This window comes from Chrysemys picta, chromosome 22 (genome assembly GCF_011386835.1).
Source record: "Chrysemys picta bellii isolate R12L10 chromosome 22, ASM1138683v2, whole genome shotgun sequence".
Lineage (NCBI taxonomy): Eukaryota > Metazoa > Chordata > Testudines > Emydidae > Chrysemys > Chrysemys picta.
In genome coordinates this window covers 13,061,962-13,087,112 of record NC_088812.1, presented here as the reverse complement: position 1 = coordinate 13,087,112, position 25,151 = coordinate 13,061,962, and the positions used below count along the sequence as shown (strand labels likewise).

Sequence of the window (25,151 nt, the reverse complement as noted above, 5' to 3'; positions counted from 1 at the left end):
TTTAATTTTTTGGCACAGAATTCCTTCAGGAGTAAACCTCGCCCCTCCTGGCAAACTCTCCTTGCACACTTACCTCCCCAGCACACACCCCCGTGCACACTCTCCTTTCCCAGTAAAACCCCTTGCACCCACATCCTCCTCGTTGCACACGCATCTCTGCAGGCACACTCACGTGTCCTAGAACACCCTGCTTGCACACTCAGTTTCCAGTGAAAGCACTTCCACGCGTGCACACTCCTCTCCTCTTGCACACTTGTTTATCACAGCACACGCCCCCTGCACGCTCATCTTTCCCAGTAAAAGACCTTGCACATACACACCTTTCTCCTTTCACACTTACCTCCTCTTGCACACTCACCTCTCCCAACACCCCCCCCCCTTGCCCAGGCACGCCCCTCCTTGCACACTCCACGCGCGTTACCCTGTCTGGGGCTCTGGAGCAGCCCATTCCTGGGGTAGGGGTGTGCGTTCACCCCCCCTTCCGGGGTTGGTTCGCTCCATCATGCTGGGCCTCAGGAGGGAGGGGACTGGCCGGCTCTTAAAAGGGACAGTGTCGTCATCCCGGTTTGTGGTCCCCACAGAAAGGAGACCCTGATGGGGACATCCAGAGGGCCCCCCCAGCGGGGAGGGCAGGACTCCTGGGTTCTGTTCCCAGCTCTGCGAGGGGAGTGGGAGCTAGTGGTTAGAGCGGGAGGGGGTGCCAGGACTCCTGGGTTCTTCTATCCCCGGCTCTGAGATGCAGCCTCAGCTGAGCCGCCCCGCCCCTTGTCCGTGCCTCAGTTTCCCCTCTGGGGGGGAGACTCGCCGCTTTCCCCAGCAAGGGGGAACTCGCAGCTCCGCTTGGCACAGGCCGAGCGGGGGGATGCAGGGGGCGGCTGCTGTTGCCCTTTTAAGGCCTGGCAGGATTTCGGCGCCATCCGAGGCTCGCTGCCGCCGCGGGAGCCCGGGCCGGGTAGGGGCGCGGGGGGGCGCCGGGCTGCGGGGGCTGGGACGGGGTTGGGGGGCTCGTAGGGGAGGGGGGCTGAGCTGGGCTTGGGGGGCTCGTGGGGGGGGGCTGAGCCGGAGTTTGGGGGATCCCAGGGGGGGAGGAGCAGGGGTTTGGGGGGGATCCCGGATGGGGGGGGCTGAGCTGGGGTTTGGGGGATCCCGGATGGGGGGGGGCTGAGCTGGGGTTTGGGGGATCCCGGATGGGGGGGGCTGAGCTGGGGTTTGGGGGGGATCCCGGATGGGGGGGCTGAGCTGGGGTTTGGGGGGGATCCCGGATGGGGGGGGCTGAGCTGGGGTTTGGGGGATCCCGGATGGGGGGGGCTGTGCCGGGCTTTGGGGGATCCCGGATGGGGGGACTGAGCTGGGGTTTGGGGGGGATCCCGGATGGGGGGGGCTGAGCCGGAGTTTGGGGGATCCCAGGGTGGGAGGGGGACTGAGCTGGGGTTGGGGCTGTTCCCGGATGGGGAGGCTGAGCTGGGGTTTGGGAGATCCCAGGGTGGGAGGGGGGGCTGTGCCAGGCTTCGGGGGGATCCCGGATGGGGGGGCTGAGCTGGGCTTGGGGGGCTCGTGGGGGGGTGCTGAGCCGGAGTTTGGGGGATCCCAGGGTGGGAGGGGGGCGGAGCAGGGGTTTGGGGGATCCCGGATGGGGGGGATCCCGGATGGGGGGGCTGAGCTGGGGCTTGGGGTGGATCCCGGAGGGGGGGGCTGAGCTGGGGTTTGGGGGGGCTGTGTTGGCGTTTGGGGGGATCCCGGGGTGGGGGGGGCTGTGCCAGGCTTTGGGGGATCCCGGATGGGGAGGCTGTGCTGGAGTTTGGGGGGTTCCTGGGTGGGGGGGGGGCTGAGCTGGGGTTTGGGGGGATCTCGGATGCGGGGGGCTGTGTTGGGGTTTGGGAGGATCCTGGGGTGGGGGGGGCTGAGCCGGAGTTTGGGGGGTTCCTGGGGTGGGGGGGGCTGAGCTGGGGTTTGGGGGGTTCCTGGGGTGGGAGTGGGGGGCTGTGTTGGGGTTTGGGGGATTCCCCAGATGGGGGAGTTGAGCTGGGGTTTGGGGGGTTCCCGGGGAAAGGCTGTGCTGTGTTTTTTATAGGGGTTACTACAGGGGGGGGTGTCTGTTTAGAGCTTTTGGGGGGTAGCTTTTGGGGGTGTTGAATCAGGGACTGGTGCATTCGGATCACGAGGTGCTGGTGGCAAGAACTGGGACGTATTTTTCCTCCTGCCCCCCCTTCCCGGCCTGGTCATCAGCTCTCTCCTCCCCCCCAGAGGTGGCTGCCTTCTGGTGGGCACCCCTGTGAGCGTGTAGGTGTGCGCCATGCGGGGCTGTCGGCGCCTAGCAATGGACAGTGTTGGGGGGAGGGGGTGTGAATCCCAAGCAATGGGGGATGGGGGGGGTCAGCCTGGGAGCCAGACCCTACAGCTGCAGAGGGCTTGCCTGGGGGGAGACGGGGACGGTTTAGGGTCCCCAACAATAGCGAACACCTAGGGAACGATTTCCAGCCAGTCCCTGATTTTCCAGCACTGTGATGGGGGGGAGACCCTCCCTGTAAAACCTGACCCCCGAGTTCTCCGGCTGCTGGATGAGAGCACGAGTTTCCCAGCTGCCTCCCGGGGCCCTCGAGCGGCGCTGGGATCTCTGGGGCCGAGGGCATGGGGAGCACAGAGCACGTGTCCCCACTCGGCTGGCGTGTGGGGAACCCACCCCGCGCTGCCCGGCTGACGCTCACCACGGAAGCAGCGGGGATCGCGGTGAGGCTCCTTCGGGGGGTCCGTCTAGGCCGGAGCGTTGGCGATTGGTTTCACGGCCCGTGGCCCTGCGCGGCAGAAGGAATCAATGTAACCAAACACGTCCCCGCCAGCCCGAGTGGGGGTCGGTTGCATCCTTTATTGTTTCATAATTGACTTGAGCTTTATCGAAAGGCGTCTTTCCTCCCGGCTCCGGGTGTGCGATCCGGCTCGGCCGGGCTCCCACAACCAGTCGGTGCCCTCCCGCCCCCTCGTAGGCAAAGGATCCCCCTTCACCGTGCCCCAGAGACCAACCAACCTGGGCCCCTCGACCAGTCGGGGCAGCAAATTCCAGAGGCTGGGAAGCGTGCGAGGAAGCGGGGGGATAAACCTGGCAGTGCTGGTTCTGTTGTTGGGCCTGGTTCTGTCTGGGCTGGAAGCAGGCCAGCTGTGGGTCCCCTGGGTGTCTGGGGCGCTGGCTCCCCGCTCTCTAGGCCTGTTTGCAGACGCTGCCCCCCCCTTCGCTGGCAGCAGCTCTGTCCTGCAGAGAGGGATGGAGGGGAGTGAATACCGGGAGCTAATTTCCACACACCTGCCTCCTCAAGTCAGCCCCGCAAGGCCGGTCTGGCCTCCGGATAGTCGGGGGTGGGGGGTATAAACTGCCTGGCCCCCATGAGATCAAGGAGACAGCGCCATGAACCGCTGCAAGGGAGCCCCTAGTGGACAGTTGTGGGGCTGCTGGGGGCAGTTTCTTCCTGACCGCCGGTTTGCTGCGTGCCCTGGAGCTGCCAGGTTGCCGGGCCTCCAAGAGCGGCAATTTCTCCTCTCCCTGTCCTCAGGAACGGCTCCCCCTGGCTAGCCGCTGCCCCGTGGGATGGGGTCCTGGCGGCCTGGGGAATCTGGACCGGTGTAAACTGGTCTTTTAAAACCGGTTCAGTTTGACCGGCGGGTGGGCACTCCCATCTAGGTTCGGCTGAAGCGTGTCCCCAGAGGGTTTGGACTGGAACCAGAGCATCCTTCCAGTGGCTGGCGCCCGTCTAACTAACCTGCTTCAAACCAGCGCAACATTTTCTCGCGGCAAAGGGAACTGGTGGGGGAAGGAGCTGGGGGGGGCAGCGGAGATGGGGCCCGGCTCGGAGCTGCCGTTCCCCCTCCCCTCGGCGCCGTCTCACGTGGCCTCGGGAGAGGCAGTTTCATGGGGCGGGGAGGGGGTGGCTGAGCAGGCCAGGAGCCGTGGAGCTGGGCCCACGTGCGGCGGTGACGTCGCCGGTGCCTCGTGCGCTCGGCAGGCCTCACGCTGCGCCTCGTGACCCATTTATTTCAGCCTCCTCGCTCGGCCTTTGTTAACGGAGCCGGGCTGGGGCTGGGGGCGGGAGAGGAGACGCCAGGTCCCTTACACAGCACTGCATCGCTGAGAGGTGCCGTCTGTCACGATCATCCCCCCCCTTCCTGCTGCCCCGAGGCAGCGGAGGGCTGCTTGTGGGGGGCTGAGGGGTAATCGACAAAGCAGGGAGGTGGAAACTGAGGCCAGCTAGATGTTAGAGTCCCCACCCCCTCATCCGACTTTGCTTTTCCCCACTAGAAATGTCGGGTCAGGTCCCTAGGAACTGCCCTCACCCCAGCTGGAGCACTGGCCTTGGAGCAGCCCACTAGGGGAAACTGAGTCTGGCTTTCCCAACAGGGGGATTGGTGAGGCTCCCTGGGAAAGGGGTGGGGCCCTGGCACCAGCCCAACCCTTCCACATGGGGTCGGAAGAGCTGGAGGCCCTGGATGGGGGGAGCAGGATGCCATGGCTGTCTGGGGGCACCTCTGAAACCCCCAGCCTTGAGCTGGGGCAGGCTGGGGAGGCCCCAGGCCAGGGGAGCGCCCGGGGCAGGCTGGTGTCTCAGCCGCCCTCTGGGGCTCAGACTGAAGTAGGAGGCGGGTGACCATCACCCAATTGTCTGTCTGGCTGCCCCGCGGGGTGATTTAATTGGGGAAGGGGGGCCAGTCTAGTGGCTAGAACGGGGTGGGGGGAGGAGAGTCAGGACTCCTGGGTTCTCTTCCCACCTGTGTTCCGCTGAACCTTCCGTGAATCACTTCAGCCCCCTAAAGCGGGTGTAAATCCCTCGCTGGGGGGTCGGCCGGGTTGTCCCCTTCCCAACGCTCTTCGTGCTGGCATGGGTGCCTTTTGCCTGACTCCTCGGGCGCTGGGTGCCGCGGGCAGGCGCTGGGTGCCGCGGGCCGGCCCGGCATGGGGCGTCAGGCTGAGGTGCGCGCAGTCAGTGGGTGAAATATAAACCGTCTGGCCGTGGGGAGGGGGCGTCTCTGCTCCCCGACACAGTGACCCGCTTTAGCACGGCCAGCCCCTCCCGGGCCGGCCTGGCCCCCCTCGGACAGCGGCAGGGCAATGGGTTAACTCGGGCAGTGCTCGGGGGAAGTGGAGCAGTTGCATAAGGGAGTTATGTGATGTGCCAGCTCCCGGGGGTGGTGCCGGTGCGCTGCGGGGGGCAGGGGGGGAGGGAGGGGAAGCAAAGGCCTTTTTTAGGGCGGACGCCGGCAGCAGAGAGTTCATCTGCCGGGATCTGTAGGGCAGGTGGGGGCGGACTGGCGGAGCGCCTGGGACGACCGGCTCTGTGAGTGCGCGCCGGGGCAGGGGAACCGGCTGGGCTGGAAGCAGAAAGGGGGGCGCAGGGAAAGGAGGCATGGGCGGGGGGGGCGGGGGGGGGGAATCCTGGAGCAAACGCTGCTCCGGACTGTGCAGTTTCTCTGCTGGACCCTCGGCCCAGCCTGGCTCTGGTGGTCAAGGGCTCCGGTTGCCTCCCTCCTGGGCCCTTAGATTCACATCTGTACTGGAGGGAAGGGGGGGCTGTTCCCCTGGGGGGGCGTTGCTGCTGTTTGGGTGTCACTCCTGAATCTTGGCCAGGCTGCGTCACCCAGGGGACCATCCGGCCGGGATCCCGTCTCCGTTGAGGGCAGGTGCAAAGGGCCGTTTCCTTCTGGCCGTGGTAGTTAGTGGGTGGATTGTGGCCTGGAGCAGGACCGTTTCCAGCCTGGCCAAAACTCTCGGCTGTTTTTTAATGCCCAGTCCTGCTCCGTGCTTGACCTCGGTGATCTCCTGTGGCTGTGAGTTCCACAGGCTCACGGTGCTGTGGGGATGGGGTGGGGAACAGCCTTTCCTGTTCGCGGGTGTGAATTGGCCTGTTGGAAGGACAGCCTGGTTGTGAAACACGTAGCTAACGGCCAGGCCCCCGGCTCTGGGCAGGGAGTGAGGGGTTGAGTGGGCAGAGCAGGGGACTGGGAGCCAGGACTCCTGGGTTCTTCCCTTGACTCCTTGTGTGATCCCAGGTGGGTCGCTTCCTCTCCCGGGGCACTGTGTCCCGGTAGCACCCGGCTCGGGAGCGGGCAGCGTCCTGCCCCCGAACCACGGGGCTGTGGGAACTGTCAGGGGCTGTGCTCCAGGCCAGGGAGTGAATGTCCCTGTGACTGGGGTGGGGGGTTGTTCTGCGGCTGGGCCCCAGCGTGGGGGGGGATGGGGGAAGCTGGAGGTGCCGATGGGGCAGGTGAGAGGCTGGGCGTGGCGTGGCACGAGCTGCAGGTGCCTTGGGCTCCCCAGGCTGCACCTTTCTGAGTGGGAAACTGAAGGAACCTTGATGTTTTTTGGGGGGGGCCGCATCCTGGTCTCCCTCCCCCCCCCCCCCCGCCAGCTGCCACGTGTCTCCAGCTGCCAGGGAGTCGGCTCCGCGTTGCTTAGCAGGCCACCTGAGCCTGCTGCCTTCGTCCCGGTCTCCAGGGCACCGGGCGCTGCTTCCATAGCAACTCCCCCGCCGGCAGCCGGGCCGTGGGGGGAGGGCTCCTCCCCAGAGACGGGTGTCGTGGGCTGGTCCCCCAGGCTCGCCGCTCATTCCAGCGCTCGGCAGCTCCCCAGTGCCTGCCTGTGCGTCCGCGTCCCGTCCTCCGCTGGGTCTTTGCTCGCTGCTGGGTTCACGGGGAGTGGGGACTAGTGGTTAGACCAGGGGGGCTGGCAGCCAGGACTCCTGGGTTCCGTCCCTGGCTCTGGGAGGGGAGTGGGGTCTAGTGATTAGACCAGGGGGGCGGGCAGCCAGGACTCCTGGGTTCCGTCCCTGGCTTTGGGAGGGGAGTGGGGTCTAGTGGTTAGACCAGGGGGGCGGGCAGCCAGAACTCCTGGGTTCCGTCCCCGGCTTTGGGAGGGGAGTGGGGTCTAGTGGTTGGTGGTGCCAGGGAGGAGGTTGGGAGTTGGGATTCTTGAGTTCTACCCTCTAGCTGTGTTCCTGGATCACTGTATGACCCTTGATATGTCACTTAATCTTGCTTTGCCTCAGTTTCCCCACTTGGTCATGGAGGGAGAGTGATTTCCAACCCCTCATGACTGCTGCCGAAGGGCTCGGAGACCCTGTAGATGTGCGAAGGGCTGGAGTGAGGGGTGGGGCTGGCGGGTCCCGTCCTGGGCTGTGCTGGGAGGCCTCACTGGCTCTGTCCTTGCAGGTTTGGCTCTCTGGCCGCTCCCTCTTCTGGCCGGGCTGGGATTTATGGACTTGTACATGATGAACTGCGAGCTCCTGGCAACGTGCAGCGCCCTGGGCTACTTGGAGGGGGACGTGTACCACAAGGAGCCCGACTGCCTGGGTACGCCGGCGAAGGTCCAGCCCAGAATGGGGGGCTGACTGTCGCTGAGACTGTGGGGGGCCAGTCCCTGGGTGGGAAGATCCTTGGCTCACCAGGCTGACCCGGGAGGGGATGGCTGGGTTCCTGGTTTGGAGCTGGACTCCTGGGTTCCAGTCCCTTCTCCTCTCCGTGCCTTCCTTTCCCCAGTAGGGGGGTGCTGACTGACCCTTTCCCCCTCACTGGGTGCTTGAGATCTTTCTCAAAAGGGTAGTGACCCTCAGCTCTGCCCTTCCCCTGCCCCAAAGGAAGAAGTGCCCCGCCTGAAGGGTGTTTCAAAGCGGCTTCCGTGGTCCCTTTGGAAGCGCCCAGCTCTGGGGGGGAGGAGACCGGCTGCTTGTGTGGGCAGGGCCAGGACTCTGCGTGGATGGGGCAGAGAAGCCAGGCTGGGCGCTTGTGGGGGTCACACCCTCTGCTCCCCCCCCCAGAGAGCGTGAAGGATTTGATCCGTTACCTGCGTTATGAGGATGAGACGCGGGACGTCCGCCAGCAGCTGGGCGCGGCCCAGATCCTGCAGAACGACCTGCTGCCCCTCATCGCCCAGTACCCACAGGACAAGCTGCTCTTCGACGCGGTCGTCAGGTACGGCCCCACGGCGTCCACTCCCGGCCTGTGGGCTTCTCCGCCCAGCCTGGCGCCAAGCCACGTGGCTAGCGTCCCTCCCGGGGGTGGGTGTCTTATAGCTACAGTGTCCGTGCTGCTCTGGGCTCATATCGGAAGAGGCAGACGCAGGAAGTGGTAGGATCCTGTGGCGGGTAGTTCCGCAGTCTGGGACGATCCGTCTCCCCCAGGCGGGAGCGTTGCCTGGGTCCTGAGGAGCAGAACTGTCGGCCCCAGTCCCTGTTCTGGAGCTCCGGGGAGGGCTGGGCTGGGCTGGGAGAGGAACCCACAGCCCTGGGTGGGTGAGCCGGGATTGAACCTGGGACCTCTGGATCTAAATCCCAAGGCTGCAGCAAGCTTGTTGGCCTCCAGCAGGCGCTCTGCCGGGTCCTGCACCTGGCGAGAAGTCGCCCGAGAGCTGGGTGGCTGCGCCCCGGGGGAAGGGTCTGCACGGTGCCGGAGGCTCCTGCCATGTCTGTGTGTCCCCCCCGGTCTCCTCCCACAGGCTGATGGTGAACCTGACCCAGCCGGCCCTGCTCTGCTTCGGCAAAGTCCCGCACGACCCTGGCTCCCGGCACTGCTTCCTGCAGGTTGTGTCCTACCTGCAGGCCTACAAAGAGGTGAGGCTGCCTGCCCTCTTCCCCCCTCCGGGATAACAGGGCTGTGGGGAAGGGGGGCAGCTGCCCCCATCCCAGCGGGGGGTGAGCCAAGGTGGCCCTGTTAGGTAAAAGTAGCCACCTGTCCCAGTCTGACACGGGGCTGAATGGCGGGAGGGGGGTGGTCACAGAGATCCATGGGTCTTTCCAGCCCTGGATGCCCCCTTTGTGCCACCGGGAGGAGCGGGGGGCCTCTGGGTGACTGGGAAATCCGTGTCCAGGTGCCCGGAGCTAAAATTACCCTTCTCCGTCCCCTGGCTGGCTGCTCCCCCCCAGAGCTGGCCGCCTTTTACCAGGGCTGCCTGCGTCCTGGAGCTGGAGGGGTGGGTACAAGGCCTGTCTGCCCTTAAGCTCTCCCTGCTGGCTCCGCATCAGCCAGCGTCCCCCCGGCATCCCTGGGCCATACCCCTCCCGCCCCATGCCACAGGGGGCGCTCTCCTCCCGGCCCCGGCCCTCATGCTAGGTTCTCCCCGCCAGGCGTTCGCCAGTGAGAAGGTGTTCGGGGTGCTGAGCGAGAAACTCTACGACCTGCTGCAGCTGGTGAGTGTGGCCCCGGCCTGCGGGGAGGGGGGTGGGAGGGGACGGCAAGGGGAGTTTGGCACTGAGTCAAGTGCCTAATTCCCATAGGCCACGTAGGATGGGCCCCAAACCTGCTCCCGGGGGGCTGGGATGGGCTGGGAGGCAACGGGTTTCCGTCAGTCACTTTCTCATTGGTCCCCCCAGGACTGGGAGCAGAGGCAGGAAGAGGACAACCTGCTGGTCGAGAGAATTCTGCTGCTGGTGCGGAACGTGCTTCATATCCCCGCCGACCCCGAGGAGGAGAAGGTAATGGGGGGGGGGCTGATCCCCCTGGTGGGCAGGGGAGGGGTCTCCATCTCCTTGCCACGTGTGGCTGGCGAATGGCCAGCAGCCCTGATGTGAGGAGGAGGGCTGGGGGGAGCTGCCACTACTGGAGGCAATCTGGGAGGGGTGGAGTATGTGTGTGTGTGGGGGGGGGGGGGGTTGTCATCTCTTGCAGCCGGTTCTCACTCCCCGCATGGGGGGCAGGTAGCGAGTTCCGGGATCTCCCTGCTGGGACACCGTGCCCTGGGGAAGGGTGGGAGACCCAGGGAGAAGCCAGGCTCTGCTCTTGTGTGGCGTGAGCTCCCCCCGGTGGCGGGGCGGTAGCCAGGGGAGGCTGGGCCCCTGCCCCACGCTCAGCCCCACACCCCTTCCCGTGTGCCAGAGCGTGGACGACGACGCCAGTACCCACGACCGGGTGCTCTGGGCCATACACGTCAGCGGCATGGACGACCTGCTGAAGTTCCTGGCCAGCTCCTCGGCCGAGCAGCAGTGGGGCCTGCACGTGCTGGAGATCATCTCGCTGATGTTCAGGGACCAGGTGAGCCCGGGTGGGGAGCGGGGGGCCTGAGACAGGAGGGCACCCCCCTGAGCTGCACTCCTGGGTTGGAAGCTGGCTGGATTCATCCATTTCTGGGGGGCAGAGGGGGAAGCGATGCATGTTTTTGGGGGGCAGAACATACGGCAGCCAGTTGTGCCAAGGGGCTGGGGGACCACACCTTTGTGCACGGGGGTGTTGGCATCTCTCCAAAGGGCCCAGCACGGAGCCCCTGGCAGCTGGCCTCACCACCCCACCTGCAAGGAGTCTCAGCGGGGCCTTCACCCTGCCCCCCAGCCCGGAGGAGCAGTGCCAACTGGGATATGTAGTCCCCCAGGGGTGCCGTATTGTAGGATGGGCAGGTCACCAGCCTGCTGTCCCAGCAGGATCCGGAGCAGCTGGCGGCCACGGGGCAGGCCCGCCCGGCCAAGGAGCAGGTGGCAGACGTGAGGGACCTGGAGGTGCTGCGGCAGAGGGAGCTGGCGGAGAGGAAGAGCCGGGCGTTCCAGCGAGGGAGCAGGTGAACTGGGGGCTGCGGCTGGCTCCCTGAGGCAGGGGGAGGGAGGCTGGGGGATCAGGTGCCTCCCCTCAGAGAAGTGGGCTCGACACCGGCCTGGCGACACGAGTTTGGGGCTCCATACACCATCTAGATCTCCATGGCGTGCTGTTTGTGCAGTGGGCAGCCGCTAGCAGGGGGCTGCGGGTCGGGTTTAGGGGGGAGCACAGGGCTGAGGTAGGAGGGGGCTGCGGGTTGGGGTTGAGGGGCACGGGCAGAGCTGAGGAGAGGGGGAAGCCCAGGGTGGGGCTAGCAGGGGACTGCGGGTCGGGAGTGAGGGGCACGGGCAGAGCTATGGGGAGGGGGAAGCCCAGGGTGGGGCTAGCAGGGGGCTGCGGGTTGGGGTTGAGGGGCACCGAGCTGTGCAGGAACTGCTCTGGCCCACCCTTCTCCTGTCCCTCAGTTCAGAGGGCACCGCGTTCCTGTGTGCCAGAGGCTGCTGCCTTCTGGGGGGGGGCGCTGCAGCTCATCTTCTTTTCCCCGCCCCCTCGCCTGGCTCACCCCAACCTCTGTGCCCACAGGCACTCCCGGTTCGGCGGCTCCTACGTGGTCCAGGGGCTGAAATCCATCGGCGACAGGGACCTCGTGTTCCACAAGGGGCTGCACAACGTAGGTGCCTTCTGCCCACGCCTGGCCGGCCTTACCGGGGGAGGGGAGCTCTGTGTATGTTTGGGGGGGGGTGACGGATGGGGGGCTCTCCCTTGGGAGCTGAGGAAGGAGCAGGGCTGGAGGAAGGCAGCAGAGACTGATCCGACAGCTCCGTGGTGGCCCGAGGCCATTTGGATCCCATGTGGCTGGGGGCTGGGACATAGAGCGGACCCTGTGGATCTGGGACAGAGCGATCGGGAGGGGCGGGGGGGATGTGGGGGGGATGTTCCTCTCCTCACTCTCTTCCCCCCCCCCCCCCTGCAGCTGAAAGAGCACAGCCACGACCTGGGCAAGGAGCCGCGGCGGGTCCCCAAGCGCCGGCAGCCGGCCCGGGAGGCAGAGCCGCGCCGGCGCTCGGCCCTCAACGTCCGCCTCTTCCTGCGGGAGTTCTGCGGAGACTTCCTGGAGAGCTGCTACAACCCCCTCATGCGCCTGGTCAAGGTGAGCGCGGGCAGCACCGGGCCCCCCCCTCTCCCGGCCCCGCCTGCCAGGCGGGCGCTGCAGTGCACGGCTGGGAGCCTCTGACCCCAGGCTGGGCAGCTTCCCCTGCCCTCTGGGGGGCAGTGATGCAGGGGTTCGTTATTCAGCATCACTAGCTCCAATCCCGTCAGCGCCCCGGAGCAGCATGGGAGGGTCTCGGGGGTGGGGGCTGGGCAGGAGGGTCCCCGCTGCCCCCCCAACCTGTATGCGCTCCCCAGGACCAGCTGCTCCGGGAGAAAAGCCAGCAGCATGACGAGACCTACTACCTGTGGGCCATGGCCTTCTTCATGGCCTTCAACCGCGGCCGGCGCTTCCGGCCCGAGCTGGTGTCCGAGACGGTCAGCGTCCGCGCCTTCCACTTCATCGAGCAGAACCTCACCGCCTACTACGAGGCCATGCTCCTGGACAAGAAGGAGGCTACGTCGTGGGCCAGGCGGTGAGCAGGGCGCCCGACCGCCCCTCTCCACCGGGTCTGGGGGGGCACTGAATGGGACCGGAACGGCCCAGTGCAGGGAGGGAGTGCGGTTTAGTGGTTAGAGCTGGGGGGGCTGGGAGCCAGGACTCCTGGGTTCTATCCCTTGTTCGGGGAGGGGAGGGGGGTGTCTAGTGGCTTAGAGAAGGGGGTGGGGCTAGAAGCCAGGATGGCTGGGTTCTTTCCCCAGTTCTCAACTCCAGGAGTCCTTGGTTGACTCCCTTCACCCTCTGCCTGTCACCTGCCACCTTACCCTCCCCTGGGGGGCCAGGGGAGCCATGTCCCGCCCCCCCCCCCATGCACACACCTGAGCTAGGTGCCAAGAGCGGCTGCCCAAGGGGGGGTACTCTCCTGACCAGCCTCTGCTCCGTGCCCAGAATGCACCTGGCCCTGAAGGCCTACCGGGAGCTGCTGACCACGGTGCAGGAGATGGATCGCTCCCCGGACGAGGCCGTGCGGGAATGCAGCAAGATCATTAAGAGTGAGTGCACCCCCGGGCCAGTCCCCCCCCCCCCCCAGGCACTCAGCCCCCACCCCCACCCCTTGGAGCCAGCTGGGGGGAGGGGTTGCTCTTAACTGGGGCTCCCAGCCCCTTGGTACTGGGCCTCCCAGCTATGACATGGGGTGACATGGTCATGGCTGCCCTGGGGCTGGATCGGGGCCAGCTCCCCCTTGAAGGGGGAGGTCCCATTCCCCACCACCCTGAGCCAGCCAGTCCCCACCCTGGGGCCGGATGGGAGCTGGCACCCCCTAGAGGAGAAAGGCCTGGTGCCCCATCTCCTACCCCCTTCCCCCAAACCAGCCAGTCCCCTGCCCTGCAGCCAGATCGGGGCCAGCGCCCTCTAGAGGGAAAAGCCCCCCCCACACCTCATTCCCCTAGGCTGCCCAGCCCCACCAGTCCTGTGTCAGCGCTTTGCCTGGCGGGCGCTGACCCCCGGCCAGGCCAGGGCGCTCGCTCACTCTCCCTTGCTGTGACACGCTCCCCCCCAGATAACATCTTCTACCTGATGGAGTACCGGGAGCTCTTCCTCGCTCTCTTCCGCAAGTTCCAGGAGACCCACCAGCCCCGCTGCTTCCTGCGAGACCTGGTGGAGACCACCCACCTCTTCCTCAAGATGCTGGAGGCCTTCTGCCGAGGCAGGAACAACCTGGTGGTGCAGGTACTTGGCGCGGGGGCGGGCTGGGATGGGGAGAGGTGCTTCGGGCGGAGGGGGGTTGTGTCTGGGGTGGGGCACCTGCTTATTTCCCCCCCTTGGACAGGGGGAGGTGCCCCTGATCTGACCCAGAGCCATGCTAACCCCCCTCCTCCCCGGGTGGGTACAGGGGGAGCGGGGCTGGCCCCTGGTTTGGCCCACGGCCCCCACATTTCCCCCCCCAGCTGTGGCCGACTCTCCCTTACCTGACAGTCACTCCTAGTGGCCAGCAGGGGGCGCCAGAAGCTCGGCTTCCTGTGTGCCTCAGGGCAGGGGGTTCGGTCCTGGGGTCTGCCAACCGGACAGGGGGAGCATTGCGGGGGCCTCTCACCGCGCCGTCTCCTCCCTGCAGAGCAAAAGGGTGAGAAGGAAGAAGCAACCCCGGGCCGGCCGGGCGGCCCCCCCCGCACAGCCCCGCACCCCCCAGGAGCTGGAGGAGCTGTGGCCCAGCCTGGCGGAGCAGCTCGGCGTCTGCGCCCAGGTAGGAGGGGGCAGCACCTGGGGTCCCTGCGGGGGCTGCCCTGGGGGATCCGGCCCAGCGTGGCTTGGGCATCACCGGGGGCGTGGCCTTGTCGCATGCACAGGCCACGCCCCTTGTGGGCCACGCTAGGTGGCAGGGGAGTCTATGGGGCCCCCCCGGTGTGGGCATCTGGGGCAACCGTGGAAGGGCAGCTGTATCCCCATACTGTTGGGGGGGCAGGACAGGCGCCCGTCCCCAGGGGCCAAGGTGGGTTGAATCCATAGGGGGTGGGGAGTGCTGCTCTGGGGGGCTGAGCCCACCGGAGGTGGGGGGTCTGGTTCAGTGGAGGCAGGTGGCATTCTGGGGGGGCTGGGCTCAGTGGGCTGGTGCCCCCCTGCCTGGGGCCAGCCCCCCAATGGGACATGGTGCTGTTCTGTGGTACCTCCGTGGGCAGGGCTGGATCTGGCCCCTCCCTGCCAGGCACTGAGTCACCCCAGCCTCTCCCCCCGCCCCCCACTTCCCTGCCAGGGGACTGAGCCCCTCCCGGAAGACGTGGTCCCCTTCGACGCTGCCTCGGAGACCCCGGTGGAGGAGCAGCGAGCGGAGGCCATGGTGCGCATCCAGGACAGCTTATTGGGCCGCCGGGCGCCGGCCGCCCTGACCCTGCTCCGCTCCGCCAGGTACCGCCGCCGGCCCCGCTGGGGGTCACCAGGGCGATGCGCCCACCTGCCGTCAGTGCTGGGGGGGGGGGGCGGCGGGGACCCCTTGCCCTGGCCTGGGGGAGCCCCGGCCGACGGGGCGCGCGGGGGCCTCTCACTTCCCCAGCGCCCCGGCCCGACCTGTCTGCCTCCCCTTCCCAGGGAGGTGTGGCCCGAACAGGACGTGTTCGGCTCCCCGCAGGCGGCGCTGGACGAGGAGATCGAGCTGCTGAGACAGATTCTCTTTGCTCCTCTTCCTCGTGAGTATCCTTGCCAGGGGATGGGGGGCGGGGTCCTCTCCCATCACCCCAGTGCCACCCTCCCACACACACAGCCTGATGGCTCCAGCCTGGCTCAGTCCAGCCATTCACCACCACCCCTGTACAGCTGGGAGCCCCCTTAACCCCCGAGTGCCCGCCGCGGGGTGGTGCTGGGCGGGCAGCCCCGGGGTAAGGAGCCGGCTGTGTGTGCTGCCGCCGTCGACTCCCTGGTGGTGCCGCGTCCCCGTCATCCCGGGGTGTCTGGACATCGCAGGGCAAGCGGCACCCGAGGTCGAGGAGCCGGGGGAGGAGGAGGAGGAGGAGGAAGAGGAGGTAGAGGAAGAACTGGCGTCTGTCCAGGTGTCGGAAAAAGAGTTCAACTTCCTGGATTATCTGAAACGGTGAGTGGGACGCGCCGGTGGGAGGTCGGGTCAGGGCAGCAGGGCTGGGCCACGCTCTCTCCAGGAGGCCAGCTGGGCCATGTAGGTCGAGGTGCCCTGGATCCTAACGCTGGGTGCACTGAGCCCCTGGGCTGGGCAGAATGTCTCCGGCTGGCAGGCGCTGTCACCCTGTGGGGTGACTCTTGGGCATGTGGAGGGACTTGGGGGCAGGCAGGACTCCTGGGTTCTATTCCTGGCTCTGTGTGGCTTTGAGCAAGTTGTTTGCCTGCTCTGTGCCTCGGTTTCCCCATTGGGTACAGGGAGGCTGATCCTTGCCTCTTGGAAGCTAAGCTGCGGGGGAGGGGGCTGGGGAAGGGGCCCCGTCCCTTGGCTGAGCTGTCCCATGATCCTTTGCTCACTCACCTGTGTATTGGGGGCTGGTGGGGGCCAGGTTTGCCAGCGCCAGCGTGGTCAAGGCCTACGTCCTGCTGCTCCGGGGCTACCGGCAGAACAGCACCCACACCAACCACTGCGTGGCCAAGATGCTGCATCGCATCGCCTACGACCTCAAGATGGAGGCGCTGCTCTTCCAGCTCTCCGTCTTCTGCATCTTCAACCGCCTGCTCAGCGACCCCTCGGCCTCCGCCTACAAGGTGAGGGGCCCCCGGGGAACCGCCCCAGGCAGGGCCCGCCCTTCACCAGGCTACGCCTGCGTCACCAACCCGCCAGCAGGGAACGGCCAATGCCGGGGAGAGGGGCCTCGAACCTCCATGCTCGCCTGTCAGTTAGAGCAGCCCTAAGGCTGCTCTAACTAAGCTAAGCCCCGCTCCCTGCAGGCCCAGGGAAGCAGCGAATACCCTCTAACCTATGGGCCTCTAACCGCCCCACCCCACCCCCTGCCTTCCCAGGAGCTGGTGACCTTTGCCAAGTACGTCCTGGGCAAGTTCTTTGCCCTGGCAGCCACCAACAAGAAGGTCTATGTGGAGTTGCTGTTCTGGAAGAGCACGGCCACCGTGCGAGAGATGACGGAGGGCTACAGCTCACTGCAGGAGGGAGAGGGGTGAGTCTGGGCTGAAGGCTGCCAGCTTGAAGGAGGCCCTGGGATGGGGTGGGGATGAAGCGTCTCAGTCCTCTCTGTGTTCCCCATATTCTTGGCCCTGCTTGCTACTACGTAGAGCAGCCCCAAGGCTCTAGCTTCTGCTTTGCTAGGGCAGGGGCAGCGCCCTGACACCAGCTGCACGCAATCCCCAGGAGGCCCTGCGCACGGGGGTGGCTCTCAGGGGAGGGACATCGGCACCCCATTTAAGGCCAGTTTGCAGGACGGTGACCCTAGGGCAGGGCGTCCCTCCTCCCCACCCCACGTGCCGCAGGCGGCTAGAGTCCCAGGGTCCCAGCCGGGGAGGGGAGGGTCTCCGACTCCAGCAGCACCTCACCAGGTCTCTGCTTCCCCCAGCTCTGGTGCCCGGAGGGCCCCCAAGTGGACACTGCAGGAGGAGGAGGAGTTGCGGGAGCTGTACCTGAAATACAAGGGAGTGGAAGGTACCAGCCGTCTTGTTAATGACCCGCCGGGGCGTCTGGGCCGGGGGAGCTGCCCAGGACTCCTGGGTTCTGTCCCAGCTCTGAGAGGGGAGTGGAGGCGTTTTTTGTAACCGCGCCCTGGCCTCTCCCCAGGTGCGGACGTCGTTGGCAGCATCCTCGCACGCCTGCGGGCTCCCGGCCGGACCCGGAAGCAGGTCGTCAAGCAGCTGGTGCGGCTGGGGCTGGCCGAGAGCGCGAGGGATTTCCCGCGGGAGAGGTGGGTGCCCCCCGAGCCTCTCGGGAGCTGAACGGCAGGGGCTGGGGGGGGGGGGCCAAGGGGGAGCCCCGAGCCGGCCACAAAGTGAAAAGAACCCAGCGTCCGTGCACTGGGGACTCAGCGTGGCAGGGACAGTAAATCCCCTCTCTCTGCATGGGGGGCGGGGGGTCTCCAGGGGGAGGTGGGCACTGGGGTGAGGGGACTAGGAGCCAGGACTCCTGGGTTCTATTCTCGGCCGTGTCACTGATGCGCTGTGACCATGGGGGAGTCCCTCCCATCCCAGCGCGGTGCGATCCATGGTTGGGGGGCGTGGGGGCTGGGTATCCCTCCTGCCCCTGAGTGCCCGTGTTCTGGCCCAGGAAGGGGACGCGCCTCGTGCTGTGGACGGAGGAGCAGGAGCGGGAGCTGCAGCGGCTCTTCGAGGAGTTCCAGGGCGCAGACGGTAAGCGGGGGACCCCGGGGGGCAGAACAGGGGGCGGGAGCAGATTGATCGGGGGCGGGGGGGGTCTGATCAGCTGGGACTCATTAACCTCCTCACCCCCTCGTATCCCTGCGCCCAGTGTAATAAAGGGGCTCTCCAGCCTGATGCAGAATCTCTCCGCCCCCCCCCCCGGCAGATATCCTGGGTAACATCATGAAGCACCTCACGGCCAAGCGCTCCAAAGCCCGCGTCGTGGAGAAGCTGCTGAGCCTGGGGCTGGTGGCAGAGCGCAAGGAGCTGTACAAGAAACGCAAGAGGAAGCCCGGCCTGCCTGGCATGGTATGGCACTGTGTGTGTGTGTGTGGGGGGGGGGGTGTCTCCCCTGCTGTCGGGGGCACACCCCCATTGCCCCTGCTGGGAGGGGTGGTCAGAGGGTAATTCCCCCCCTCCCGTTTGTGTGGGATGTGTTTCCGTGGGGCTGAGGCCCATGGGGGGGGGGCTCTGAAAGTGCCCCCCCCGCCCTGGGGATCCCTTCCCAAATGGGTGCGGTTGCCTTCGCCGGCTTCTCTGGAGGGTCCCCAAGCACTTTATAGACCCTGATCCACCCCCAGCCATGCCCTGTCCCGAATTGTACGCATGGGGAAACCGAGGCATGGGGGGGGGGGCATGACTCACATGTTGAGTCCGTGGCAGAGCTGGGGATAGAACCCAGGAGTCCTAGCTCCCAGTGCGGCCCCCCTCCCCCGGCTCGAACCCACTGGACCCTACTCCTTTATGATCAGATGCAGTTATGAGTCTGGGCTGGGCACCCTCTCTTACCCAGCTCCCCCCTTTTCCCCCCAATGGAGCCTGGGCAGGACCCCCCCGCCCTTGGCCTATGACTTTACTGTCGCTCCCATCCCTTCCAGAGCGAGGACAGATCCCCGTGGGGTGCGGCTGGCCGGGAGGACTCTGCAGAGGGGGAAGAGGAGGAGAGCGACAGCGAGGAGGAGGAGGAGGAGGAGGCCTGGGAGGAAGGGGGCGCAGAGGAGCGCCAGGAGCAGGGCAGCAAGAACCAGCTGGCGCCGGAGCAGGACGTGCAGGGCCTGGCGCGCCACCTGAGGCAGGGAGGTGAGGAGCACGCTGGCTCCCCCAGTGGCGGCGGCGCACCCGTGAGCGCCTCCTACTGGCCTGGGGAGCGGTTGGGTGGGGCACGCGGGCCTCTGTTGGGGGTGAGATGAGGGGCAGCGAATGCCGGCTGCCTCTGCTCCTTGGCCCAGACACACACAGGTTAAGGCCTGTGCCCGCACTGCCCCCCCCCAGCCCCACGGCTCCTTAAAGGGGCCCCATCCGCGTTCAGCCCAGCTGCATCTGCCCCGTGAGCTCTGGGCCAAGGCCGACCTGGCCCCGCTGCCCGCTGGGATCCCTGGCTTGTGAGTCTCCAGCTCGGAGTGTTCCTGGGGCCATCTCTCACCTCTGCCCTCCCTTGTGCCCGCAGGCCTGGCTGGCTCCTTGCTGTGGCTTCAGAACTGCCTGAACCGAGCGGCCGAGGACCGGGAGGAAGATGGTTAGTACCCGGGGGGGCAGGATCGGTGCTGGGAGGTTGGCTGGCGCCGGGCATGGCCCTGCCGCGCTCAGGAGATGCTGGCGGCTTCTCCCCGGGCTCCCGACATCGGCAGTGCCGCAGGGAAGGTCCCGGGGAGACGGCTCGTGAATGGGATCTGTTCCCTCCTGGGGCAAATGGGGGCACCCCAATACCGGCTGGGGTGAGATGCTCCTTGGGGTCAGCCCGGGGCATCGGGAGGGGATCCATGTGCATCTCTCCCCTACGCGGCGCCCACATGAGTCCCCCGGCACTAGCACCCCCACCTGGCATTTCCCAGTTTCGAAGGATCCCCCGGCTGTAGCCCCGACCCCCCTCTCTCCCCCATGCGCGGGGCAGGTTCATCCTCACGGTGCCCCCTGTCCCCAGGCACCGCCCAGCCCGTGCCCTTGGTGCCGCTCTTGGAGGAGAATGAGGACGCCATGGAGAACCAGGGGTTCCAGAAGCTGCTGCGGAAGGTCGGGGTTCGGGCCCCAGCTAACGAGCAGGTAATTACCCCCCGTCAGAGTCCCCGGGGGACGCTCGGGAACTGCTCCCTACGAAGCCAGTCAGGACTCTGGGGAGCCTCCTCTCCTGGAGCAGACTGGCTCCAGGGCAAGACGCTTCCACAGCTTTGACTTCCTGGGTCTGACCTTGGAGCATTCAGCATCCCCGTCCCCCCGTGCGCTTCCCGCAGCGAGTCTGCACCAGCGGGGTCCTGGGGCAGCCAGAGGGCCCTGCCCCCCAACTCCGCAGCCAGACGCAACTCTCAGCCAGACGGTAACACAGAAGGGTTATTAGACGACAGGAACACGGTCCAAACAAAGCTTGTAGGTACAGAAACCAGGACCCTCAGACAGGTCCATCTTGGGAGGCCAGAGCACCGTCTGGGCCCCCTTCATTTCCCCAGCCAGCTCCAAACTGAAACTCTCCAGCCCCTCCTCTGCCTTTGTCTCTTTCCCGGGCCAGGAGCCCCCCTGATCCCTTTGTTCTCCAACACCTTCAGTTGGCCCCTTGCAGGGGAGGGGCCCAGGCCATCAGTTGCCAGGAGACAGGGTGTTGGCCATTCTCTATGCAGACAGCATCACACTGGCCCTCTAAGGCTCTGCAACAATCACACACCCTTATCCCACCACCAAGATACTTAAGAAATGCATAGGGGAAACTGAGGCACCCACACAGTATTCAGAGAAAACATTGAGAACATTCCCACTTCGTCTCACACACACACACACTCTCTCTCTCTCTCTCTCTCTCTCTCTCTCTCTGCATTGTGAGCGTGGCTGGTATGTGCCCAGGGGCGGAGGGGAAAGGATGTTTTCAGGGGGGGCTCCACTGGGACACCCCCCCCCCCCCCGCGTGAGTGCCCCTGTCAGGCTGTGCCTGGCACTAACACTGCCCCTCCCCACCCCCCCGCAGGAATCCTTCTGGCGCATCCCGGCCAAGCTGAGCCCCGAACAGCTCCGGCGCGCGGCTGCCTCCGTCGCCCAGGAGGAGCCTGAGGGAGAGGAAGGCTCCCCGGGGGGGCCGCCCCAGACCTTGCGGCTGGCCCGGAGGAAGAGAGGGGTCCCAGCCGTGCCAGGTGAGTGACGGGTGGGTGTTGGCCTGGGAGGCTGCCCCAGGAGGCAGGGGACAGGCTGAGCAGTGGGATGGGGTGGGGGGACTGTTGTGTTGCGCGCGCACACACACACAGTCTCTCTCTCTCTCTCTCTCTCTCTCATCTCTCTCTCTCTCTCTCTCTCTCTCTGCTCTCACTTTCTTGTTCCATTTCAGAGGAGGAAACACCTGGCCTGGAGCAGCCACCAGCGTCCCCAGGGTCTGATCTGGAGAGGTGAGAGTCAGGAATAGTAACCCCACCCAGGCTCTGTGCCCACACAGGACTCCTGGGTTCTGTCCCTGGCTCTGAGAGGGGGACTGGGGCCTGATGGGTTGGAGCGTGGTGGGACTGGGAGCCAGGACTCCTGCCTTTGACTCCCTTCTGCCTTGGGAAGTCCCTGCCCCTCCGTGCCTCAGTTTCCCCATCTCTAACAGGTAATGATGTCCCATCCAGGGGATTGAGGTCTAGTGTTCATAAGGGGCTGGGCTGGGGCGGGCAGCTGGGGGTTGGGGGTGCCGGGTTTGCCCCTAATCCCTTCCCCCATCATTGCAGGGACCCTCCTGTCCAGTCGCAGCTGGGCCCCAAGCGGAGCCGTGTGATCCACAGTGACGACGACGAGGACCCCAAAAGCCGAGGTCTCCGAGCGCTTCCCTCTGCCCCTCCCTGCAGCCTGCCTGGCCCTGGGTGCAAGAGCCGCCCCCCCCCCCACACACACACACAGGGGATGGGCACTGGTGGCAGCTGCTGTCCGGGGCCATCCCTGGGGCAGAGCCAAGTGGGGCCCCAGGTGCCCCCTGCTCTGGGGGGTGGGAGTAGCCTCTGGAGTGCTGACAGGCTGAGTGTGGGGCTCAGCTGGAGGGGGGGCGGCCTGAGGGGAATGTGGGGTGGAGGGGGGTGGGGGACTCAGCCCTGAGGTCCCTCGTCTGTTCTCCCTTTCAGCTGAGGCGCCAGCCCAGCCGGACCCCAGCTCAGACGGGGAGGGGACACGGCCCCCCCGCCAGAGGAAGCGCCTGCGGATCGAGGAGGAGGAGGAGGATTAAAGGGGCCTGGCCAGACCCCCCCGCACGTCGCCTTGGCCTGACCCCCCCCCCCCCCAAGGCTCCTCCAGACTGCTCTCGGTGTGACCGGCCGCTTCAAACCCTCCCCTCCACCCGCTGCCTGTCGGCCACGCACAGCCGGGGGGGAGGGGGGCAGTGCTGGGGCCAGGCCGTCGGGGGCACAGATGTGGGGGGGGGCACTGAGGAGCCAGCCCCTGCCCCTTCCTGGTTCCTTTTGCTTGTAATTCCCCCACAGAGGGGTCACTCCCCCCCCCCACCCCAGGGGGGTGACGTGGTTTGAATTGGGTTCTGGGTTCCAAGGTTTGTTTGTTGCCCACAATATGGTTCCCCCCTCCACCCCCCAAGCTGCTGGTGTCATCAGGGTTAAAGGTTGTGGTCCCCAAAGGAAGCAAAGGGCCGTGTGCTCCCTGGCGGGCTGGGGGCTGCGCCCCCATGTGTGGAGGGGACGTCCTTGGCCCTTCCCCTGGGGCGGCTGAGCCAAAAGGGGGCCTAGGCTGTCCCACCCCCGGCCCTGGGCTAGAGCTGCCCTACCCCCGCCAGGGCCCAGCTCCTCCGTGCCAGGGCCCGGCTGGGCCCCGGATAGGCCTTGCCCTGCTGGGTGGGCACTGGGTCCTTCTGTCCCAGGAGAGCCGGGGCGAGCCAGCCAGGGAGGGGCATTAACTCCTCGCTCCCCATTCCCATTCCTCATCCCCAGCCCCCTTTGTGGTTTGACTTCCAGCAGGAGTTAACATCCCCCCCCCCCCCCCGGTTTGTTTGCTGTGTCATTACAAATGGGCAAAGGCCAAAATAAAACGGGTTCAACCTTCCCTCTTGTCTCCCTGCTGCAGTGGTGTGGGGCAGGCCAGGGCTGCTGGGGCCGGGACGGGGGGGGGGGGGGGGGGAGAGGGAGAGGGAGAGAGAGAGAGAGAGAGTGTGTGTGTGTGTGTGTGTGTGCGCGTGTGCGCGTGCCAGGATTCCTGGTTCCACGTGCGGGAGGGGAGTGGAGGCCTGTTGTTCTCACCCCATCTCAGATCTCCCCTTCCTAGCGTGTCCCCGGGCCCTAGATTGGTTTCTCCCCCCGCAGCTGGGAGGGGCCCTGGCCCAGACTGGTGACAGTGCGGGGGGGTGGGGGTTGAGTTTTTTTATCAACAGCTGCACAAACACGATGAACAGAGACCCTGGCCTGAATCCAGCCAGGGCAGGGGCGATGCCCGTGCCGGCCTCACCCAGATCCCTTGGCCCCTCCTCTCCTCCCTCCCAGGGCCGCTGCCTTGGCTCCCTGGTGCCTGTGGTGCCCGCTTTACCCTGTGTCTGCCTGCCCAGCGGACGCCCTACCAGGGATCTCCAGGGGCCAGCCCCCGCTGAGGCCCTGCTGCAGAGGGGAAGGCTCTCGCGCCGGCCCCTGGGAGCGGGGAGCAGGGACCTGAGGCTGTTGCAATCAGCTGCCTGATAAGGGATCACCTGGCCTGGGGCTATAAAAGGGACCAGGCAGGCTCTGGGCCAGGCATCCTGCCATCCCTCGTGCCCAGGAGCTCCTGATCTCGTCTGTGGCCAGGTGAGCGGAGGCCGTAACCCCCCTGCCTCGGGGGTTTGTCCCCACTGCTCTCGCTGCCCGGGGGTGCTGCACGTTTACACGAGGCCTTCGCACCAGGGTTGGTCTCCGAACCCCAGCAGGGACCGGCGGGGGGCAGCTCTGTCATTGGGGGGGGCGGGGGGAACTGCTATGGGCGTGCAAATCGGTGCCACTGGGCGGGGGGGGGGGGGGAATGCCCCATTTGCCCATGGTGGGGTAGAAGTGGAAGTTGCCTGTGTCAATCAGACACACTGAGCGGTGTGGACCCATGTGGCTGGGGAACCTGCCCCCCCCCCCATGCTCGGCTCCCGGGGGCCCAAGTTCCAGGCCAGTGCTGTGTGCACTAGGCTACGCTGCGCCCCACAGCTCTGCAGTCACCCCGACCCCCAGTCTCCTCTCCCAGCCAGGCACCGTGCATTTGAACCCCGGACTCCAGAGGCCAAAGGCTGGTCCCTCGAGCCTGGTTGTGCCAGTAGCCGGCGTCCCCTGCCGGAGGGTCCCCTGCTGCGGGGAGGGGCTCCGGATTCTTGTCGGTGACGTGTCCTCTTCAGCAGGGTCTGTGCTGCGCCCCCGAAGGACCGGCCCACCATGCACCACCCACTTCTCCACTTCTGCCTCCTCCTGCTGTGCTATGAGCTACATGGGCACCGGCTGCCCCCCCCAGTCCCACCGGGAGGCGCCGCTGGGACCGTCAAGCCCCCAAGGATGGAAGTCGCCCCCCTCCCCACTTCTCCCGACCTGCCCAGCTCCCATCAGGCCGCTGCCAGGGTGTTCCTCGACTCCCTCCTGGGGCGGCTTCCCCAGCCGGGGCTCCCAGGGGTGGGGGTCTCCTGCCAGGACTTGCTGCCCGAGGCCCTGGAGGGTTTCTCCCAGCTCCCGCCGCTGCCCCAGACCCTCGCCAGCGCGGCCTTAGCCCTCTCCCTCCAAGGGGCTGGCTGCCCCCGCCAGGCCGAGGGGCTGGTGCTGCGGCTCTACGGGGCGGTGGGGATGGATGATGCCAACGCGTTGCTGCTGGGGATAGCAGGACGCCCAGGAAGCCCCAGCCAGGGCAAGAGAGGCAGGACCGCCCTGCTCTTCAATGTGGATCAGCTGGCAGGGGTGGGCCCCCGGCGTTGCTCGGGCCTGGCCCAGATCGACAGCTCCCTGCTGCTGGGCCCGGTGGCCAGCACCCACACCACCTTCCCAGCCGCCGCCGAGGCCTGCCACAGGCTGGGCTCTGCCTGTGCCGGTGTGACCTCCAACGGGACCACCTCCTTCTCGGTGATCGGACAGCCCGGCGCCTACGCCCTGCCAGGCCGCGGGGTCCCGGCCTGGCTCCACCGGTGCCGCGGAGCAGGGAGGAAGCGGCGCGGGAGCCCGGAGGCCTGCAGCAGCACGCGGGAGCGGAAGGTGCATGGCATACTGGAGTGGGTGCCCGTGGTCAGCACTTACTACAACGTGGGCACCAGCATCTACTACGCCTTCCAGAACTGCACGGAGCTGGCCAAGGAGCGGGGAATCGAGGCGGCCCTGGACCTGAGCTACGACGCCCTCCTGGGGCTCTTGGGCACGGCAGGGGGCAACTTGGGCGTTGGCATAGCCGTGGGGCTGAAGCCGGCCGTCAAAGTGGGGGTGCGGTCGTTGATTAGCTACTTCCGGCAGGTGGAGCCGTCCGACCCCCTGCCCACGAGCTCCTCCAGCCCCGTCACCACAGCCGGCTCCTTCGTGCCGCCATCGGTCTGGGTGTGAATAAAGCAGGGCGCTGCCCATTCTTTAAGCCCAGTGCTGGTGTCCATGATGGGAGCGGCTGGGGGGGCGCCGAGGAGGGGAGCTGGCTCACAGCCAACCCAGCTGCACGCCCAGCCGGGGCCTGCACGTGCAACGAGTTTGGTGGGTCTCAGCCCAGGCCCCAGTGGCCGGCTCTCTCAGCCACAGTGGGCACAGGGGCTGGAGTCGCTCTGTCCAATTTCCAGCCCCCTGCGGGGTGCTCTGGGGAGGAGGGAAGGACCCTGCCCGCCACTTGCCAACTCAGCATGAGTACC

At 66.6% G+C, this 25,151-nt stretch overlaps 2 protein-coding genes across 8 annotated transcripts; both read left to right on the top strand.

Annotated features, from left to right (window-relative positions):
• Positions 1-583: 583 nt before the first annotated feature.
• TIMELESS (timeless circadian regulator) lies at positions 584-22,384 on the top strand. Of its 4 annotated transcripts, none has more exons than XM_065575542.1 (30): positions 584-952; positions 7,189-7,329; positions 7,794-7,947; positions 8,471-8,585; positions 9,099-9,161; positions 9,345-9,446; positions 9,847-10,002; positions 10,386-10,519; positions 11,077-11,164; positions 11,468-11,644; positions 11,902-12,119; positions 12,533-12,636; positions 13,146-13,315; positions 13,701-13,829; positions 14,337-14,488; positions 14,669-14,766; positions 15,041-15,167; positions 15,598-15,799; positions 16,055-16,206; positions 16,600-16,685; positions 16,818-16,941; positions 17,301-17,383; positions 17,559-17,701; positions 18,271-18,472; positions 18,840-18,908; positions 19,314-19,432; positions 20,343-20,505; positions 20,697-20,754; positions 21,073-21,155; positions 21,460-22,384. In XM_065575542.1, exons 2-30 carry the CDS (start codon positions 7,233-7,235, stop codon positions 21,558-21,560), a joined length of 3,669 nt encoding a protein of 1,222 aa, XP_065431614.1. In that variant the 5' UTR covers positions 584-952; positions 7,189-7,232; the 3' UTR covers positions 21,561-22,384. The 4 variants fall into 4 exon arrangements, with proteins under 4 accessions (XP_065431614.1, XP_065431615.1, XP_065431613.1 ...); XM_065575543.1 differs by lacking the exon at positions 584-952 and adding an exon at positions 2,140-2,280; XM_065575541.1 differs by lacking the exon at positions 584-952 and adding an exon at positions 2,362-2,727.
• Positions 22,385-22,748: 364 nt separating this feature from the next.
• APOF (apolipoprotein F) lies at positions 22,749-24,886 on the top strand. 4 transcript variants are annotated; one of them, XM_065576041.1, is made up of 2 exons: positions 22,749-23,209; positions 23,685-24,886. In XM_065576041.1, the coding sequence occupies exon 2, from the start codon at positions 23,719-23,721 to the stop codon at positions 24,856-24,858; it is 1,140 nt and encodes a 379-aa protein (XP_065432113.1). In that variant the 5' UTR covers positions 22,749-23,209; positions 23,685-23,718; the 3' UTR covers positions 24,859-24,886. The 4 variants fall into 4 exon arrangements, with proteins under 4 accessions (XP_065432113.1, XP_065432114.1, XP_042700078.2 ...); XM_065576042.1 differs by having other exon boundaries at positions 23,682-24,886; XM_042844144.2 differs by having other exon boundaries at positions 22,755-23,112.
• The last annotated feature ends 265 nt before the right edge of the window (positions 24,887-25,151 follow it).

Bases quoted from the DNA above. Each gene is read 5' to 3' on its own strand.
- APOF (XM_065576041.1), top strand. From the start codon at position 23,719: ATGCACCACCCACTTCTCCACTTCTGCCTCCTCCTGCTGTGCTATGAG.
- TIMELESS (XM_065575540.1), top strand. From the start codon at position 2,629: ATGGGGAGCACAGAGCACGTGTCCCCACTCGGCTGGCGTGTGGGGAAC. The intron at 7,330-7,793 runs GTACGCCGGCGA...TCCCCCCCCCAG, and splicing joins CAAGGAGCCCGACTGCCTGG to AGAGCGTGAAGGATTTGATC. The intron at 16,942-17,300 runs GTGGGTGCCCCC...GTTCTGGCCCAG, and splicing joins AGGGATTTCCCGCGGGAGAG to GAAGGGGACGCGCCTCGTGC.